General features: G+C 41.2%; 1 protein-coding gene across 1 annotated transcript; it reads left to right on the plus strand.

Annotated features, from left to right (window-relative positions):
* Positions 1–1,667: 1,667 nt before the first annotated feature.
* SERINC1 (serine incorporator 1) lies at positions 1,668–18,674 on the plus strand. The gene is made up of 10 exons (XM_057409433.1): positions 1,668–1,759; positions 6,843–7,004; positions 8,344–8,537; positions 11,567–11,646; positions 11,816–11,953; positions 12,897–13,066; positions 13,299–13,389; positions 14,490–14,631; positions 14,749–14,979; positions 17,041–18,674. The coding sequence occupies exons 1-10, from the start codon at positions 1,721–1,723 to the stop codon at positions 17,177–17,179; spliced, it is 1,386 nt and encodes a 461-aa protein (XP_057265416.1). The 5' UTR covers positions 1,668–1,720; the 3' UTR covers positions 17,180–18,674.
* The last annotated feature ends 926 nt before the right edge of the window (positions 18,675–19,600 follow it).

Raw genomic sequence — 19,600 nt, forward strand, 5'->3', positions numbered from 1 at the left:
GTTGAGCCTCCAGGACCTTCTGGCTATCAGGTGGTGCTATGTAGAAGATGAACACAACACCCATTATTAGCTTAACTTAGTGCGCAAACAGAAGTGATCATTAAGAACTACTATTGTGGATCTACTGGCCAAACTAAAGGGACTCCAACATTTTCTCCCACCCCTGCCCTCCCATTGTCCTCCTCCACAGGACACATAGAGAAGGTTTAAATTCTTGCTCACTGCCAAACCCAGCCTTACAGCGCAGGACAGAGTAGCACCCACTGCCTTCCTCTCCCTGTCTTTTCTCCTCCTTGCCACAGGTGCAAATCCACCTCTCTTATGGAGGTGGAAGGTCCCATTACCCTAGAGTGAGTCTTGTAAGAGAAGATGGCTCAGGATTAGGCTCAGGCGTCATGCTCTGATCATAGCTAGTCTGCAGTCTTGGTGCAGTACAAAGAGGTGCTTATCAGCAATAGCCAGGGCCAGTGGTGAGTAGACTATTTATCCAAGAAGCAGGTGCACCCTAAGCAACAGTTGATCCCACCTCCCATGCTTGAGGACTTCCATTTCAGCAATGTTTTTATAGGAACTTTCCAAAGCTTTCTTAATGTTTGGTAAGGACAGGCACACTGACTTTTTATTTCAGTTCAGCATTCAGTGCCCACTAATTCTGTGCACCTACCTTTCAAGCTAGTAACTATTGCTCTCTTGTTAATTATTCCCATTCCCTTTTTTATCACTAGATAATAGTCTAAGCCTTAAACCTACAGCCTCCAAAAGTACCTTCTTAGCCTTTTCTTTTCATGTTTGATTTTGGAAAGAGGATTGCCCTTAAAATCAATTATAAACGATAGATTTATCTATATTCATAGAGAAGTCCAATCTGAGCAGCAGCTCAGTATGTAGTACTGCAATCACTGCATATGTTAGCAAGGAGAGAAACTTGTGAGTCAAAGATGTTTCTTAATTTGTAAAATGGTACTATAAAACTCCATATGAAATGTTCTGCCTCACACTTCTAAGTATTTTATTTAAAACCTCAATTATTTATCTTTCTCAGGTGCTTGCTTTTGGGGTTTTAAAACACATTTGACATATGAAATGGTTTTGTTTTTCAGCTGAGCCAGTATCCTTGGTATTACTGTGTCTATAATATAAACAGATAAAATATATAATTATATAAAGTGTACATTTTCTGTTCCATGATTACTGATTGTTTTTTAAAGATTTTTTAGGTATACTTTTTTTTTTTGACTATTTTCGGGTTTGGACTGTGTTCACCTTCTATTTAGCACCACCATGGCAGTCCTGCATGGTTTTATACATTTTATATGGGATGCAGTCCGTAATGCCCGCTAGCACCACTCAGGTAGGGGAGACCTCAGCCCCTCACCCATCTCCAGCCCATCAGCCGATTTCGGGAGGTGCCGGGAAGCGCCGGCTTTGGGTACTCGTGGAAAGCACGGGAGGGGCTCAACCACCTCATCCCCATGACCGGTAACCCACGCGCAACGAGGGCACGGAGGCTGGTGCCCGCCTGTTGGGGGCGCTCCGGCTGCGCGACCCCGCGGAGCAGCTCAGGCCCCGCCCCACCATCACCACCTCCCTTCCTCCTCCGGAAGTGACGTTGGCGCTGCGTCAGCGCAGCAGGAAGCGCTTCTGGGAGCGGTAAACAACCTTGTCGAGAGGTATTTGCCGTCGTGCTTCCATCTTTGAGGCGCCGGAGCTCGCCGCCACCATGGGCGGCGTCCTGGGCCTCTGCTCCATGGCGAGCTGGGTAAGGCGGGGGCTGGCGGGCGGTGCGGCGGTTCCCTGCATCTCCGTGCCCATCGCAGGCCCCAGGCAGGCGGCCGGTGCTGCTCCTTCTCTCCCTCCTCGTCCCGTGCCTCGCCCGTCGCCTCACCGGGCCTTTGTCTTCCAGGGGCGGGCGCGTCTGTGGCGCTGCCTTCCCGCCTCCTCCAGCGTGGGCCGTGGGCGCTCTCCCCCTTCCCGCCCCGTGTGGCAGCCGCTCCGCTGGGGCAGGGCTCGTTCAGCGCAGGCTGGGGAAGGCGGGCCCAAAGAATGGGGGGGGGGACGGGGACGGGGACGGACGGACTGACAGACAAGATCGCGGTGGTTCCCTCCCCCGTTGGGCTTTTTCAGGGATCCGCCAAAGCCGAGTGAGGAGCTTCGTACTTCACCAGACAGGCCGGCCTGCAGCGCTGCTGGTCGCTGCTTGATTCGCCTAACGGTGTGGGAGGTGTCACTGTCCACTGAGCTCCCTCGCACCAAACGTATAAAGGAGTCAAAATCTAATTAAATGCTTAAGAATTTGGTGTTTCTTTACGGAAAAATAAACCATGTATGTTTCCCTGATCCTAGTGATTGCATTTAATGCCTCTTTTTTACGGCTTTGTCTTGAGCAGCTCCACCCTTCATAGTATCTTTGTCTTACTGAGCCATCATTTTCGCAGTGCTCAGTAGTGTGTGCTAATGTGTCGCCACCATGCTGAGCATCGTCAGGTGATTTTTCTTAATGGGAAACAGTAGTTCCGATGTGGTTTTAAATTGTTTGCACTGTGCAGAACAGCACAGAAGTTGAAAGAGATCCTGCATAGCAGTCCTCATTTGAGGCGTTGCTCTTTGATCCTTAAGTGATGACAGGTCATTCCAACTCTAGTGCCTGTGTAGATGCAGTCAGGTGGATTATGAATCTTCAGAGTTCTGTCTTGGGAATGTCAGTGCAATTGTGAAAACCTGAATTTACCAAATCAAAAATATTGTACTATACCTGGATTAAATGAAATTATGCGTATTCAAACAGTTCCTACATGCTGGTCTAACAAAGCCTCATACTGATTCAAACCTCAGTATTTGTGCTGCCAAAATATATGGATTTTGGTTCCCGTAGTATAGAGTGATATTTAATTACAGAGATGATACTTAACTCCTTAGTCTCCTGTCTGAATTCTGTTAAGTGATGGGTAAATTTGTATGAGCTAAGCTTCCTGGCTGATATGCATGTAATAGGTGACTAGAACACTGATAATATCCCATTAAGGAAGTACTGTCAGTGTTCATTTTGCTTTAATTAACATTTAAAATGCTACTTAATGGATTAGCCAGTTAGACTTTTAATTACTAGCTGAATATAGTTAACGTTAGCATTTTTAATTATTGTCAAATACAAAGTGACAGTATGACTGTAGGTTTTAATTCACATACTTGAGTTAGTATATGCTGCATTTTCTAGTGCATAAATGGTCATTTCTGATAACTGGCTGGTGTTTGTAGTTGCATGAAGAATCTCGGTTTACTTGCTCTTAGTTTTGAGTGTTTGCTTCTGTACAGAGAAATACATGTAGTAGTCTTTTAGCCAGAATGATTTACATGAGTATGTAATCTTGATTAAGTCAAGATTTACAGTGGGTAATACCTTCTTTTAAAATGCCCAAGCAAATTGGGGTTTCTTTCCACACTTAATACCACAGCTAAGCAGTACATAAAAACCTTGTGTATGATAGTTTTTACAGAAGTCTGTCTGCACTGGTCTCTAAGGCTATGTCAGTAAAGTGCCATTTGGGATGCAGAAAGCAAAGCAAATTGTGAGGGTGAGGCAGCCGGGGAACTAGAAGGAGCAGAGGTTGTGCTAGTGTGGACTGTCCATGGCCAGTAGAACTGCTCTGCTTTTGTCTGAGAAGATGCTGCTATTGCTCTTGCTTCAGCTGTGTAGCTTTTGCAAGGCCATGTGTTGTGGCATGCAGAGCTGCTCTGAGTACCTGACCTTGGCATCTGGCCTCATACCCTTTATTCTGGGATTTTTTTTTTTTGTGTGGTGTTAGTGCTGGTTATAGCTCTGCCCTGCTCTGTGCTGAGCAGGCAGTGCTTCAGTTCAGTGCTTTTAAGAGCACATATGAGCATACCAGAGATGGGTAGTGGGATGGGGGAAAGGCCTTAAGAGCACTGTCATCTCACTAGAAGTCTTCTGATCCTGATTGGTCAGACAGTGCCATTTTCACGCTGCTGGGTCGTGCCTCTCTTGCTCTGTTCTCTGGAATAGCTCAGCTGCTGTTCTACTCACTTTAATATTCTTTAGCAAAGCAAAGATCTTGACTAAATTGGTTCTTTTAAGCACATTGTAGGGATGATGTATCTAAATCCTGAATAGGCTCAGCGGGGGAGGGCTTAGTTTTTTTGTGAATACTTAATTCAGTATATAATCATGTAGTCATTACCCCAGTAAGAAGATTATATTTGATACTAAAACCCTGTTCTGTGTACCTCGGGGCAGTAACACTTGATTTTTAGTGGTTTTGTTGGCATTTCTCTTTTTCTACAGTATTCATCTTGTTATATGTTCCTCCTGCAATTCCCAGAGAGAATGAAGTGACTAGTTTAGCAGGCATGAATTAACTTGTCTGCCCAGCTGGCTGCTCCCAGAATAGGTGTGTGGGTCATTTTTTATTATTTTTGCCTTAGCAAACACCACTGAGCTCCTTGTATCCCTGTGCGTTTTGGGGAAAAATGAGTTGGTAGGTACAAATGTTACTGGATGGTGGTTGTGACTTAGTAACTGTTGTCTGAGCTTCCTTACAAAACAATCTCAAAGCTAATTGCAGGGTAACTCTTTGTGCGCATCTGTGACTAAGCTGAGTCTCACCTGGGGAGTTAAGCTTTGATTTCTGTGGTAGTATCTTACTTTTTGTACTGTAGGATTCTTGGTAGGAGGTATGGAATTCAGGAAGAAAGCAGCACAAACTGTCCTTGTCCTCTCTGCTGATAAACTCGCTTCTATGGGCTGAATGTTCTTTGCTTTCTGTTCTTTTGGAAGTCTGTTAGAAGTGGTTTTGCCAGTAGTATGATGACATTTGATTGGAATGGTATGTATTTTGTTCTTTTTTGCCTAAAGAAAGAGGGACTTGGACTATACCATGTTTCCTTGTAGAAGTGGCCAACTTGTATAAATAGTATCAGTAATCAATAGGTGTCTCTTGTTCATGTGCATGGTCTCAGCTTGTAAGGATAAGCTTCTTGGTGGCAAAATGTTTTGGAAGCTGTTGTTGGAGCTCAGACACTTACATGAGTTGTATTGCCTCGTTCAAGGCATGTTGTCACCCAGTGAGGTGGAGACAGTCATCTTTATTTCATCCACTGCAAACCTCCCATGTCTCTCAAAACACACATTCCTCTGTGTGCATTTGGGAGGAAGTTGCTTGAATTATTTAAACGCTTAACAAACAGTTTACAACTGGGATTCAGAAGAGAAGTGGCTTGTATACCAGGGAGTCCTTGCACCAAGTTTTCTGCAGCAGATGACCCTAAAGGTTATATTCTACTCCGCCAAACTCAGCCTTTTATTCAACAGGATCTTTAAAAATATTAATGTAGAAAGAATTCGTTCAAGAAAGTAAGTTTTTTGAATAGAGAATAGAAATACTCTTCACTAGAAGGGTTATTTGTGTGTGTTGAGGAACTGTTGGAATACATATAGTACTATAAAATCCTTATGTATCCTAAGCCAATATTTGCCATACATTTCTTGCGTACTAAACATAGGTGCCCTAATGTAGTTGCTTGCAGTTACAGAACAGCCTCAAAGGATCATCTGATCCAACCTTCTATGGGAAAGGGAGCCTTGATAAGATGAGCAAGCACCATGTTCAATCTCATCTTGAAAACCTTGTCATGAACTCTGCCACCTCCTTGGGGAAGTTGTTGCATTGTAAAATTCCTCTCCTGGAATCAGCATGCTCGTACTCTTTGTGCTATAATGATACTGAGTGGAGGAGGAAGTAAAAAAATGTCAACATAATATCTTTTACATATTGAAATAGTTATAATGAGAATCTGCCTAGTTTCACTTTTTTAGCAAGACAAATTCAGTACTGAAGTTTGCTTATTTAAAGATGATTCTGTAGCAAAGCAAGTGGAGATTCTTGGCTCCTCCATCCTCAGAGAGGAACACAAGTACAAAAAGAATGCAAGGAAATTATTTAAAAGACCTCAAGTGTGTGAGTCTGGTTGAACCTGTAAGAACGCATCATCTGTGCCTTTTCCTGAGGGCTTCTGCGGAGGCTGCTGGGAGTGTTGTGACAGTTTGTCTGCTCTTCCTGTAAGCCCTGGGCCCTTCCTGGTAGCGGCACACTACTGGCCTTTTTAATTGTCATATGACTAAATCTTTAAGAACTTGTTCTGACACATGCCAGTCATGCTGCATGATTGACATGCACTGGTCATGTGGCTGTGTAACTAGTCATGTTTTGATGTGACTGACTGGGTGTCTTCACTGCTGTGATTAGCACCTATGGCTTTTGTCACATGGTGGAGGTGTCCTGTGGATGAGCTGGGGCAGAAGCTGGGTTCTGCTGCTGTCTGGTATCTATGTCAGGGTGATGTTTATGAATCCTCACCAGTGAGGATTGTGGCCCAGCTTGGCCAGATACTGGACATGTTTGTTGTAGGTGGCAGTTGTGCTCAAATATTTTTTTTTTTCTGGAGTATTTGTTTAATCTCTGCAGCTGTGGAAGGGAGGATGGAATTGTTAACTAAAAGCAATCCTTGCATCTCATTTAGCTGAAATTAAATAAAATTCAAGAGAACAAATGAGCCTGAATCCAGTCTTTATTTCCTGTGAATGGATAAATGATTACTTCTGACATAGCACTAATTTCACTGTACAGTGGTGCATTAGGAAGTGCTTCCAAGATTGTGAGGGGGCTCTGTAAATGTGTTACAGTGACTTAGCCTGCACTAGTGATGGAATGCACAGGATGAGTAATTTTCCATCATAACTGCTGATGATCTGCACAGCCTGATTAAATATTGAAATCTAGCGGTGCAAACGTTTTTAAAGAGTTTGTTGTATGTTCTGTTTCTGTCAGATACCATGTTTATGTGGAAGTGCTCCATGCCTGCTCTGCCGATGCTGCCCCAGTGGAAACAACTCCACCATAACTCGGCTCATATATGCATTCTTTTTACTTCTCGGCGTGAGTGTTGCCTGTGTGATGTTAATACCAGGCATGGAAGAGCAGCTGAAGAAGGTCAGGTTGCTTCTTTGCTAACATGTGTGGTAGAACAAATGTCATAGATAGTAGTAAATGACATCTTGAAAGTGTGAGTTTTATTTGGAAATAGGTCATTGAGCTGCCACCTGTGCTTCACAGTCACCGTTAATTTGATTGTAGATCATATAAACAAAGAACTCATGGGACCATCACTGCATGGATGAGAAGTACTATTTAGAGATAAAGTTGCACCTCTTCCTTAACAGCTCAGAGGAGAAAAAAACAAAATCTTGTCTCAAACAAGAAAATGTAGTTTATGTATATGGAGTTTTAAATTATACATTATCAACATGCATGTATTTGTGGCACTTGATTGGTTTTGGTTGCTGTTAATAAAATCAAAAAATAACCACAGTAGTTTCATTCTGCTATACTGATTAAAATTCTGTTTTAAAGTGTGTAAATGCATAACAAAAATACTTTTCACTAACGATAGTAGCATATTTTTCACTAAGGAAATGAGGAAGTGCTTATAGGATTTTACAGTTTATTAGTTATATGCAGATATGATAGTGCATGTAAAATTACTGAGTGATAATTTGAGTTATGGGAGTGCATATAAGTTCACTGAGCTTGGAATGCATGTGCTTTGTTTCTGTTAGTGTTTGATTTGCTGTTTTTATTTTGTTTGTAGGTGATACGAACTTCTGTTAGACATGCTTTTGATTTTCTTCCCCTGAAATGATTAATCTGTAAATGGTTATTTTGGTGTGGTGTAGTGATTAGAGTTTCTGTGAGAGCCATGTTAGTCACCTAGGAAAGAAAACTAATCCTTCTGGAGTATGATTTGACTTCAGAAAGATGTTGTTCATGTCCTGGTAGTGACTGGAAAGGATATTCTCAGCTGTTTTGTATGGAGGTTACAGATACTTCTAACTGATGTTGCTTTTTTGACGGGGAGGCTCTTTCTGTTTTAAAGAGAAGTAAGCAGGCTGCCTTCTCCTAGCTACCTGATAGTAGCTGTCAAATCAAATTTATTAAATTCCAGATCTTTTATTTATCTTCTGATTCAGATCAGCAAGTGAAAACTGCATTTCCATGAGAAGTTCTGAAATTGCTAATATCAAGACACACACCCCCCGTTAATTAGACTTGGTTTTGTGTAGAATTTGCCTATGTGGGATTTTTTTTTCCTTAAATGTTTTTAATATTCTAGTTAGACTGTAAATAACAGTACAGCCCTTCAGTATTATATTTTCTGACGATGATAGTTGCATAACGTTAAAATACTCATTAATGGTATATTAATAAAGCAGTAATACATACTCGCAGGAGGCCTTTTACAGATGACTGAAGTGTCTTGTATTTATCACAGATTCCTGGATTTTGTGATGGAGGTATGGGAACAACTATTCCTGGTGTGTACGGCCATGTGAATTGTGATGTACTAGTTGGTTACAAAGCTGTGTACCGTGTGTGCTTTGGTATGGCCATGTTCTTCCTCCTCTTCTCCTTATTGATGATCAAAGTGAAGAGCAGCAATGACCCAAGAGCAGCGGTGCACAATGGGTAAGATACAGACATGAGCAGTATGTGCATATGAGATAAAGCTACTGTGGAAATAAAGTCTGTGGCCAAGCACACTAGTCAAATATACTGTTCCACAAACAGAGTGGCATAGTAGCTAGAGGAGTGATGTTGCAGTAGAGGGCACTCAAAGTTCTTAGGCATGGCAGATTAATTTTTGTAAGAGGAAAAGATCCATTTTGACAATGGATAATCTGTCCTGAGGTTTTCCAAGATCAGAGGTTCTGCTTTTGTCCAAATATGACAAAATTCAGAGATGAATGATGGTACTAAGTTTCATTCCACTGAGATTTTTTTCAACAAATTGAAAGATTAAAAAGCCTCATCTGTCCATCTGTAAGAGGAATTACACTCCTAACTTTGATGTTTGTAAAGGCTTGCACTTTTCTGAACAGTTTTGTTTTGAAACTTATAACAATTTATGTATGTTTCTATATAGATACATAACATATCTCTTTCCCCTCTGTTATCTTTTCTTCATTCTTCCCTCTGCATAAAGAAGTATGAGTTATGTATTAAATTTACTGGGAAGCTCAGAAATTATTCTTTGTATTGCATTATAGTTAGAATTATCAGATGGAAGATGAGTGGAATTGACATAAGTGGTAGTTTTTGTCCAGGCTCAGCTTATGTGTAACATAGCTTCTTGAACCAAGGAGATGTAAATAACTGTAATAGGGAATAGCACTAAAAAGTATAAAATTATTTATGGTACCTAGTCTTGGTGGTCACAGTGATTGCTTAGACTACTTTTTCAAAATTATTATATTTAATGGAAGCTATGAACAGCTAAGCCATAAAAATGAAAATCAGTGTAATAAGATTAAACATTTCTAGCATGAAATGAGAAAAATCTTCAAATGATTGCTGTAGGGGAAAGGAAAATAAGACTGAGAAGAGTATTGCTTTGTTTGCTTCTTTTGTTTGTTTCGGTCTTAAAAAAGAGGCTGGGTACAATATTAAGATGCATTAGCAGCAGTAACTCAGATCAGCCTTTCCCTCCACCCTGCTTTGTTCAGAAGGGCATACTTGGTACATGCAAGAAAATAGTTCAGGTACATTCTACAGCAACACTTTGGGGTGGGTTTTTTGTTTGTTTGTTTTGTTTTGTTTTTTTAAACCTGAAAGTGCTTCTTAAGTGTTTGGGATTTTTTTGATGTCCTTGTATGGGGTTGTGCTATCCAGTACAAATGTTGGTACTATTTATGCAACCTGTAGCAGTTTACTCTTAGCCAGTCTAGTGTCAGCACCAGGGTAGAGGGAAAAACAATACTTGTTACTGGTACAATACTTAATAATGTTACTTCCAACACTTCTGTAATAACTGGTTGCTCCAATACAGGTAGCTTGATGAAAACCATGGCTTTTGATTTTTGAAATTGTATGTATCTTCTGTAATACTTCATGATGTCATCTTTCTGCCAGTGATTTGAAATGTTCAGAATATTGGGTTTTCCCATATATATGTACTAACTTTTCCATACTCATGTGCAAGTTAAGCCTAGTTATGTGGTCTGGTGCCAGTTCTTGCTGCCTTGGCTTTAATGGCAGTACTCAGAATGGTTTCCAGCCTTGGGTTAATAGAAAAAAATCAGTTATAATGTATTCACAGGGTTGTTGCTGGCTTGCACAGAATTCATACAGAATGTAGGTGGTGGTTCAGATGAGAAGTGCTTTCAGCTGTCACACATTATATGGGTAGAGTGTTAAGATCACTTTAAAAAGTCTGGAAATTAGAGATTAGATTTAATCAAAGTTGAACATGTTCCGATTTCTACAGTTGAGAATGAGAATTCAAAAAAATATATGGATTCAAAACCTAATTTTAGTGAGGCATATGCTACACCATGAATGTTGTTAATTCAGCCTTCAAAGTGGGTTTAGTCACTTCTCTGTGTCCCAGTGAATTAGTCCATTTCCCCTACATTCTTCACTCAGTCATCTCACATAGTTCCTCTCCACACAACTGGAATGTGTTTCTCTGGTCACCATCCCCTGATTGTAACAGCCGGAAGGACAGATTCCACTTGCTCAAAGTATGAGGAAAGATGGGCAGGGATAGAAAACTGGAAAACCATCCATTGTGGAGTGTGGTACTTGTCTTTGTGTTATATTCAGTTTTGAAGTACATGTAGATGATACTGTGCCTATATTTGGAGCTGCCTGCCACTGTGATCAGAAAAAATCATCTTCAGCTTCTTGTAGTTTTGTTGGTGTAACTTTTTGATTAGAAGTTTACTATGCAGGGTGTATTTGTACACTGTCTGTATTTGGGGAGAGTTTAGTAAATCTTTAGTGGAAGATACTTCCTTGTCTGTTTTCTAGGAAACATCTGATCTGTTTTGTTTGTCCAAGACTCTATCTTCTACTAGAAAAAAATAAAATCCAATGCTACTGCCCTGGAATGGGGACTTAGTTTGTTTGTGTCTATTCTGTGAAAGATAAATCCTTTGCTTTTGTTGCTGTGGTTAAACCTCAGCAGGTGTAGGCCTAAAAAGTCTGAATCCAGGGTTTTGTACATCTCTTCCATGTAGGAAGTGAATTGAGACTGGTAGGGAACTCCAGCATAATGTTGTCTGTCATTGTGGGAACCGAACAGATCTTCTGACTTTTTGGTTTGATATTAAAAACAGGTAGGGATTTTTAACCTGTTTTTCTGATATGCAGGCGGCTCAGTGATGTCACTGTGCTAGGTAGAAACCTTCTTAAAAAAAAAACAAACATCCAAACATAAATCCTCTCAGTTATCTTCACCCTGGCTTAATTTGTAATACGCGAATGAGATATCCCTGGGAAATGTGCCAAATTGTATGTCAGTCTAGCACAGTTCAAGCATAATAAGAACAAAAATCTTGGGCAGGTAAGAAGAGATTTATAACCTACTTCAAAAGACTTAAGAGTTGGGGGCTTTAATTCACTCATTCTTAAAGATGCGTATTTTGTTACTTTCAAGTTCTGGTGAATTAGATTAGACTTCAGCAGTGGCCTTACTTTTTTTAATTTCACTTTAGATTCTGGTTCTTCAAATTTGCAACAGCACTTGCAATTAGTGTTGGAGCTTTCTTCATACCCGAGGGACCATTTACAACTGGTAAGGGAATATTTTCTTTTGCCGTATCATGGTGCCATCATAAATGGGTTTAAAGTTAAACTAAGTGCATGCTGATGTCTTAGAGCTTTAATTGTAGCTGTCTTAACTATAGCACTTTTATTTGTTTAGAGACATATCTGTGGTTCTTCTTGTTTTCTTTCTCTTCTAGTGTGGTTTTATGTAGGTATGGCTGGAGCATTCTGCTTTATTCTTATTCAACTGGTCTTGCTTATTGACTTTGCCCACTCCTGGAATGAATCTTGGGTTGAAAAAATGGAGGAAGGGAACTCAAGATGCTGGTATGCAGGTAAAGGACTGGACCACAAGCAAGTTTTAGATTTAGTTGTGCATTATATTAAATCAGTTATTCACCAAGCAGTGCATTTTACAAGAGTGCAGAAGGGCTACGTCGTGCATAAGTATCACTTTCTCAGATGGTGTAGTTCAGCTCTGTTGTGCTGTCCTTTTGATGTCAAGTTAAATAAGGGGGGCAAGGGAGAGGGGCAACAATCTATCAGTAATAAGATCTAATTTCTGGGAGCAGAGTTTCAGTTCGTGATAGCAAAGAAGTGGCATTTGTAGGTGTTTTGGTTTTTTTTTGTCTTTTCTTTTTTTCAGCCATAACTTTTGTTATACCTTAGCACTGATTAAAACCAAACTGGCCTCTTACTGCTTCATGTGGAGCATAAATATCTCAAATAATTGTTTTTTACTTTCTGTCTGCCAGTCGGACATTCTTCAAATGTACATGCTGAGTGAAAGGCTGAGATAGTAAAGAAAATACATGTTAATTTTAATAAATCATTTCAGATGTGATAATTTAGGTATTTCAAAAGACAGCACGGCCTGTCTTTGTGCAGTGGCTGTTTTGCTGTTTAATGTTTTTAGCAAGATGGAATTTGGAAATAACATTTGGTTTTCTTTCTATTGGAGAAGTAGTTCTTCAATTTCTTTTTTAAGCTTTTAGCCAGAGTGTGTGTAATAGAACTTTGTTCCTTCACACTTGCTGCTCTTGGTTGCTCTTTGAGCACCAGAGAATCTAGTATGGCTTCAGGCTTCCCATTTATTGTGTTCTTTCTTTTTAACACATCAGAGTATTGAAAACTTACTTCCTTTGTGCTTCAGTGCCCAGAGCTGCTGTCTAATTGTGATTGTATGCCATATCCAAAACCTGAGAGTCATGTAATACTACTTCAATTCTAATACTTTCCATTATTAAGCAGCTTAACTCTTTTTGTGTCTCTTCACAGCACTGCTGTCAGCTACAGCTGTCAATTACCTGCTGTCTCTGGTAGCTATTGTCTTGTTTTATGTTTATTACACTCATCCGGAAGGCTGTTCTGAAAACAAGGCATTTATCAGTGTTAATATGCTGCTGTGTATTGGTGCTTCTGTCATGTCAATTCTGCCGAAGATTCAGGTATAGTTTTAATTCTTTTATCTACTAGATTTGTTTGGGGTATTTTTTTGCCTTTTGTTTTTTTTTTTTTTGTTTGGTTTGTTTGGTGTTTTTTTTTTTGGGGGGGGGGGGGGGGGGGGGGGTTGGGAGTCTTATTATTAGTCCCAGGCACCTATTATATATAACAAAATATATAATTGTGCCTGAGAATTGTAATTGCCTAACTTTGCTGTTCCATGACTACTTTGCATAGGAATCTCAGCCAAGATCTGGTTTGCTGCAGTCTTCTGTGATCACAGTTTATACCATGTATTTGACTTGGTCAGCTATGACCAATGAACCAGGTAAGTATAGGAGCAGTGTATGTTTTTTTGGGTAACCAGTTTGGCAGTAGATTGTATTTTCACCATTTTGCAGGGCAGTATTTGAATGGGCTACTACCATGCGTGTAAGGTAGAGGCAGGAGTCATTACTTAGTGTTCTCTTCCCCCTCCCCAACTTTCTGTAATCATACTGAAGAAATAGTTCTTCCAAAGTAATGTGTTTTTCACTTGCTCTTATGTTTATCATATGGAAAAATTTTGATTTCTTACTGGCAGGACTGCCGTATTCTAAAGGTTAGATGTTGCAAGTTCCCACAGCTCTTCCCAGGTGTCTGGAAGGTTCATCTCCCCACCCAGTTTCAAGTTTCTTTCTGGTGACTGAGATGCTACTGATAATATTTTTCCAAACAGAGGATTTTAAATAATGTATTAATAAATGTTTTCAGTGCTGCTTGCGTCTGAAAACAGCAGAGCATCTCTAAAAAAAAAAAGATTAAAAAAAATGCAGAAATTCTGGTCGTTAAAATAAGCTGTCAAATATTGATTGTTGGTGTTTTTAATTGGGTCTCTAGCCCTTTCGTCTTTAATGATGGACAATCTTCTCTGCTTCTGTGTAATAGTACATATGAGTCATATCTAATTCCTGCAGTAATTATGGAGAAATAGGATGGTCTGCCGTTCTCAGCTGTTTCATCCATGTTATCTGTGGAGGCGGTGGATTGGGAACAGTTGGTAATATGAATCTGACTTTGAAACGTTATTTTCCAACTCTGAGATGACTCTGGTACCCCATCTACAGAGTATATTGTTGTCAAACTTGTTTTCTAATGGTAAAATTTGTAAAGCTCAATATGCAGAGTGTTTTTATGTTGTGGTATCTAATTATGAGATGAAACAGTAATGCAGTTGATGCATATCTTATATAAGTTTAAAATCCGTTTATCTGCTTGGAGAGACCGATTTTTATGTCACATACTTTCATTTGCCTGCTTTAGAGAGACTCAGTAGGTTAAAATCAGATTTAAAGGTTATTTTTTAACTCAAGACTGTCACAGTTCCTTTCTATTACCATGCATTCGATGTGGAAATGTACTGAAGTCCTAACGTAGTATCTCCCACAGACAGGCGCTGTAACCCAAGTTTGCTGAGCATCATTGGTTACAATAGCACCACCATTCCAACTGAAGGTCAGGTAGTTCAGTGGTGGGATGCACAAGGAATTGTAGGACTGGTTTTGTTTTTGCTCTGTGTTCTCTATTCAAGGTAAGCTTTTTTAAAAAAAAATAAAATATTAATTCCTGTTAACTTGTATTACTTCTCATTGCCAGACACTAAATTGTATTTGGGTAACTGTACTGTGTCCTTTCGTGTCAAATGCAGCATCCGAACATCCAACAACAGCCAAGTGAACAAGCTGATGCTGACCAGCGATGAATCAACACTGATAGAGGATGGAATGCCCAGGAGTGACAGCTCCCTTGATGATGGAGATGATGTTCACAGAGCCATAGATAATGAGAGGGATGGAGTTACTTACAGTTACTCCTTCTTTCATTTCATGCTTTTCCTGGCATCACTGTATATCATGATGACACTTACCAACTGGTACAGGTATTCACATTTGATAACATGCTTTTCTAATAATAGTAATAATCATACAAGATGCTGTTAAGGAAAATTCTTGACCCCCAGGTTTCCCACAGCAGAGTCTCTGTCATCTGATTCTTAGATAAATAATGTAACTGAGTGGTACAGGAGTAGGAGCGGCTGGAGCTGTGTGCCTCCGGTACGGGACCCAGAACAGAGATTCCTGGGGTTTTGTACTCTTGCATTCTATGCACCGGACCATCACATTGTTCAAGCAAGCACGTTCCTTGCACATGCTTCTTGGTCCAATGGCGAATTTTGGTCTAGGTTCTTCTGTCGGTTATTGGGTTCTTTCTGAGCCTCTTCTTATCCTTTTCTTATCTCTCCAGTTGTCACTCTTTGCTAACAGATGCAGTTCCTTTATCTTCCAATTTGTAAGGGTCTCAAGGCCTTGGTTTACATAACTAAACAAGTGCAGATTGTAAATTAAGTTCAGCTTTATCTAGGTGGGAGTTACCTGCTTGTGGCCTAAGGCTTTAGTAACTTCAGCTTCCCGTGCTAAGCAACTACTAATGGTAAGCAAAAGCACCCATTCAAAAGAACTCAGTTAAAGGAGTTCAGATAACTAAACTTAATTCACAACAGATGCCATCTTTTGCTGGACAAGGAGGTAAGTTGTGTGCTGTGAGGAACGTAGGTCTGGAATGGGACTTCTCAAGGGAAGTATACTGTTTGATCTATATTAAATGAGTTGTATTTGAAGACTGGGAGTAGCTAGCCTTGTTCACAAGTGCTTTCTTATATTTTCTAGAGTAATTGTTATGATTCACTGGACTGCTGGAATACTTCCTGCTGAAATGAGCAGAATAGAGTCTTAAATTCTGTAACAACTACAGATAAGTAACCACCAGGCCCATGTCTGGTACAGAGAGCTGGAAAAAGGAGAGATGGGACATGTTAATATCAGCAGGTTGAGAGAGAGGTGATCCTTACCTCTGCTCAGCACTGGTGAGGCTACTCCTGGAGTCCTGGGACCAGTTCTGGGCTCCCCTATACAACAGAAGCATGGGCATACTGGAGAGAGTCCAGCAAAGGGCCACAAGATGATGATGGGACAGAAGCATCTCTCATACAATGAGAGACTGAGAGAGCTGGGACTGTTCAGCCTGGAGAAGGCTCGGGGATCTTATCCCTGTGTATAAGTGCTGAAGGGAGAGTGCAAAGAGGACAGAGACAGGCTCTTTTCAGTGGTGCCCAAAGGCATGGGACAGAAACTGAAACACAGGAGCTTCCCTCTGAACATCAGGAAGCATTTTATCACTGCAAGGGTGACTAAGCACTGCACAGGCTGCCCAGGGAGATTGTGGAGCTTCCATCCTTGGTGATGTTGAAAATCCATCTGGGCACAGTTCTGGTTTGCAGGATGTAGGTGGCCCTGCTTGGGCAAGGGAGTTGGGTGACCTCCACAGGTCCCTTCCAACTTCAGCCATTCTGTGGTGGGATCTGGTGGAAGGAAATATGGTTGTCTGCTCCTGAAAAAATTCTCACAGTAGAACAGTCCTCCTGAGTGGGAATTGTTTTTATGTTAACAGCTTGAACAGATGCTCTTCAGAGTTCAGAAAATATAAATTTATCATGTTAAAGGACAGGTGTTCTCTTAAAAGTGACTCTTAGTAGATGGTCCTACTGTGTGCCTTGTGTGGGTCAATATGACATCAAGAGTAGTAATTCTTCTAGATGTTGTCTTTTAGCAAGGTGAAATCCATTATTTGTATCTGTAAATGTTTTCCATTCCCTTCCTTTCCACAGACTTCCTCAGAGATTCCATGTAATTATTTCTGCTGCTTGACAGCTTCTCTTACTGTTTTTTGGGGTGCTGTTGCTTTCCACTTTCCTGTGACACCAACATACTCCTGGCATTCTTGTAAACATTGTTGGGAACTGCCTGGAAGAAGGGTAGAAGTGTCCTTGGAGGTGTGGAGCTTAAGTGGAAATGACCTACTGTGCAAACAGAGCTGAAGTGTGGTGTACTACATGCCCAAACAAAGATTGCAGATCTTCACTTTTCTTTTCCTTCTTTCACAGTCCGGATTCTTCTTACGAAACCATGACCAGCAAATGGCCATCTGTCTGGGTGAAGATATCTTCCAGCTGGATCGGCATTGTGCTGTATGTGTGGACCCTGGTTGCTCCACTGGTCCTCACAAACCGTGACTTTGACTAAGCCATGCTGCTCTCTGGGGAGACTCTGTTAGCTTTATTCACAGTGTCTTTGAGACAAACAGTATTCCAGATAGTAGTGCAGTTGTAAATATGTGTGTGTGCACGCATGTGCTGTCCATATAGGATACCCTGCTTTATTCTGCATGAGTACCTTGAATCACGTTTTTTGTCATTTCACTAGATGACTTTTTCTAGCTGAGCTCAGTGACAATTGCTGTCACGATGGTTTTCATAGGATTACTCCTAGATCAAGTGCTTTGGGAGCATTAGATGTAAGATCAAGACCCTTTGAAAGTAGGGTGGTGGTGTTTTTTTTGTCCATCTCAATTGCATTAAGTAGTTGTAGGAAAAAAAAAGTGCAAGTGTTGTTAATTAGGCTAACAAACCAGTGTTAGATCAGGCTGTGGCAGCAAAGGAGAGGCTGCCTTTGATTATCCCTGTTGCCTTGATTCCAAAGCAAGTCTTGAGTAAGCATTGTTAAAGTGGTGCATGTGGGGGGTTAGTGGGCATCCTGCAGCAGCATTTTGGCACCGGCAGCCTGACCCTTGTCTGTCCCAAGGGCAGCAGTACCTTTAGCAGAGATGGTAAATGAGGGAACTTGCACTTGAAGCTACAGAGGAGCTGATGTCCTCCCCTCCTGCGTGCTGCTGGGTCTGATGTGTGCCCTTGCAGAGCAGAGGGCAGATGCCCTGTTGAGAAGGGTCCTGGTATCACATGCTTAGAAGCTCATTTTTAAGGCATCTGTTTACAACGTGCATCTATGTATTATTACTATTTTTTAAAGTAGTTTAAACGGGATAGCTGTGCTGTAATTTATTGCTGTTTTGTGTGCCGCTTTCTTGGCTAAGCTACAATCACAAGAGTTTGCAAGGAGCAGAGTGGTGAAAACTGTGTGAGCCCTTTAGAGGCATTTTTGAGTATTGTGGTTAAACTAAAAAAGAAGCAGGGGAAAAGGGGTGCTGAAATTGCAGTAGCTGAAGGAGGTTCATATTAACTGAGGCTTCAGTAAGTGTCTCTTCATGTATTTGCAGCTCTAAATTTTGAAATCTTTTAATGTATTAGGTATTTTGCTTGTTGTTTGTTGCCAGAGATGGACTTGAGCATAGGGAGTCTAGATCTAGGCATGAGCTATTAATCCATTTGATTAAAATACCGTATAGTTCCTGTGCGGTTACAAAACCTTAAATGCTTTTGTGCTTGCTGCTTTGTAACTGAAGTATTTCTCAGTATTTCTGTTACTTGCTGCAACTTGAGGCTGGAGCAGCCTGGCTGGGGGTGATCCAGGGCCTTCAGCAGGCATCACGTTACTGTGGTGGTTATACTCCCTGTTGCCAATTATTCTCTAAGCTTTTAATTCTGCACCTGAACACTGACAGTTACAGCAGGAGTCTGAAATCTCAGACAAACTTGAGATTGTAATGGAAGGATTAAGTAAAGGCTTGTAATAATTTGGAATATGTTGTTAACTTATTAATAAATAAATTTGGATGAAGATATCCGGTGGCTTGATGTCTCATATTACTGCAGGATGTGAACTGTGTGTGGTTTTGTGCTGTATTCTCATCTTCTGTTCCCAGGGAGTGTTTTATGGCCCTTGTCATCACAGATGTCACAGCAGCAGCACTGCAGTATACACCTGCATACAGGGCAGGTACTGCTAAGCTCTTGGGGAGGTGTCCTGGGTTCAGCAGTAACAGTCATTTTTCTCCTTCCTGGTAGCTGGTGCAGTGCAGTGTTTTGACTTTTGGCCTGGGAACAGAGCTGATAGCGATGTTTTGGTTTGGCCAAGGACTTTGTGAGCCTCATGCTCTGCCAGGGAGGAGGGGAAGCCAGGAGGAAGCAGAGACAGGACACCTGACCCAAGCTAGCCAAAGAGGTATTCCATACCACAGCACGTCATGCCCAGGATGTAACTAACTGGGAATTAGCCAGAAGGGCTGGTAGGCTGCAGGGTTGGAGGAAGTATTGGTCAGTGCTTGGTCGGGCTGGGGGGGGGAGTTATCGGTTGGCTGGTGGTGAGGTGATATATTCTCTTCCCTTGTTATTTCCTTTATCATTGTTATCATTGGTGGTAGCAGTAGTGATCTGTGTTATACCTTAGTTACTAAACTGTTCTTATCTCAACCCAGGGGAGCTGCATTCTTTTTGATTTTTCCTCTCCGTCCCTCCGGGAGTAGGGGTAGGGCAAGAAGGGGGGGGAAGTCAGTTGAGCAAGTTGTCTGGCTGGGTTTAAACCACAACAGGTCACATCAAACCCCAGTGCCAAGCTCTCAGGCAGTTCCTCCCTGTGGGCTCTTTTGCTGCCATCTCTGAAAACATGAGCATACAACACTTGTAACTACTTCACCTGCTACCTGTCCCTTCTGTTGCATATGTGCTGGGTGTGTTAAGTGGGGGTGGTGGATGAAACCCCTGAACACTG

This window comes from Pezoporus wallicus, unplaced genomic scaffold (genome assembly GCF_028554395.1).
Source record: "Pezoporus wallicus isolate ANWC-B61680 ecotype Strahan unplaced genomic scaffold, APGP_CSIRO_Pwel_v1 contig_3817, whole genome shotgun sequence".
Taxonomy (NCBI): Eukaryota; Metazoa; Chordata; class Aves; order Psittaciformes; family Psittacidae; genus Pezoporus; species Pezoporus wallicus.

Excerpts from the sequence above, each read along its gene's own strand:
- SERINC1 (XM_057409433.1), top strand. The coding sequence starts at position 1,721 with ATGGGCGGCGTCCTGGGCCTCTGCTCCATGGCGAGCTGG. Across the intron at positions 11,647-11,815 it reads CGAGGGACCATTTACAACTG|TGTGGTTTTATGTAGGTATG; the intron begins GTAAGGGAATAT and ends TTTCTCTTCTAG. Across the intron at positions 13,067-13,298 it reads CAATTCTGCCGAAGATTCAG|GAATCTCAGCCAAGATCTGG; the intron begins GTATAGTTTTAA and ends TACTTTGCATAG.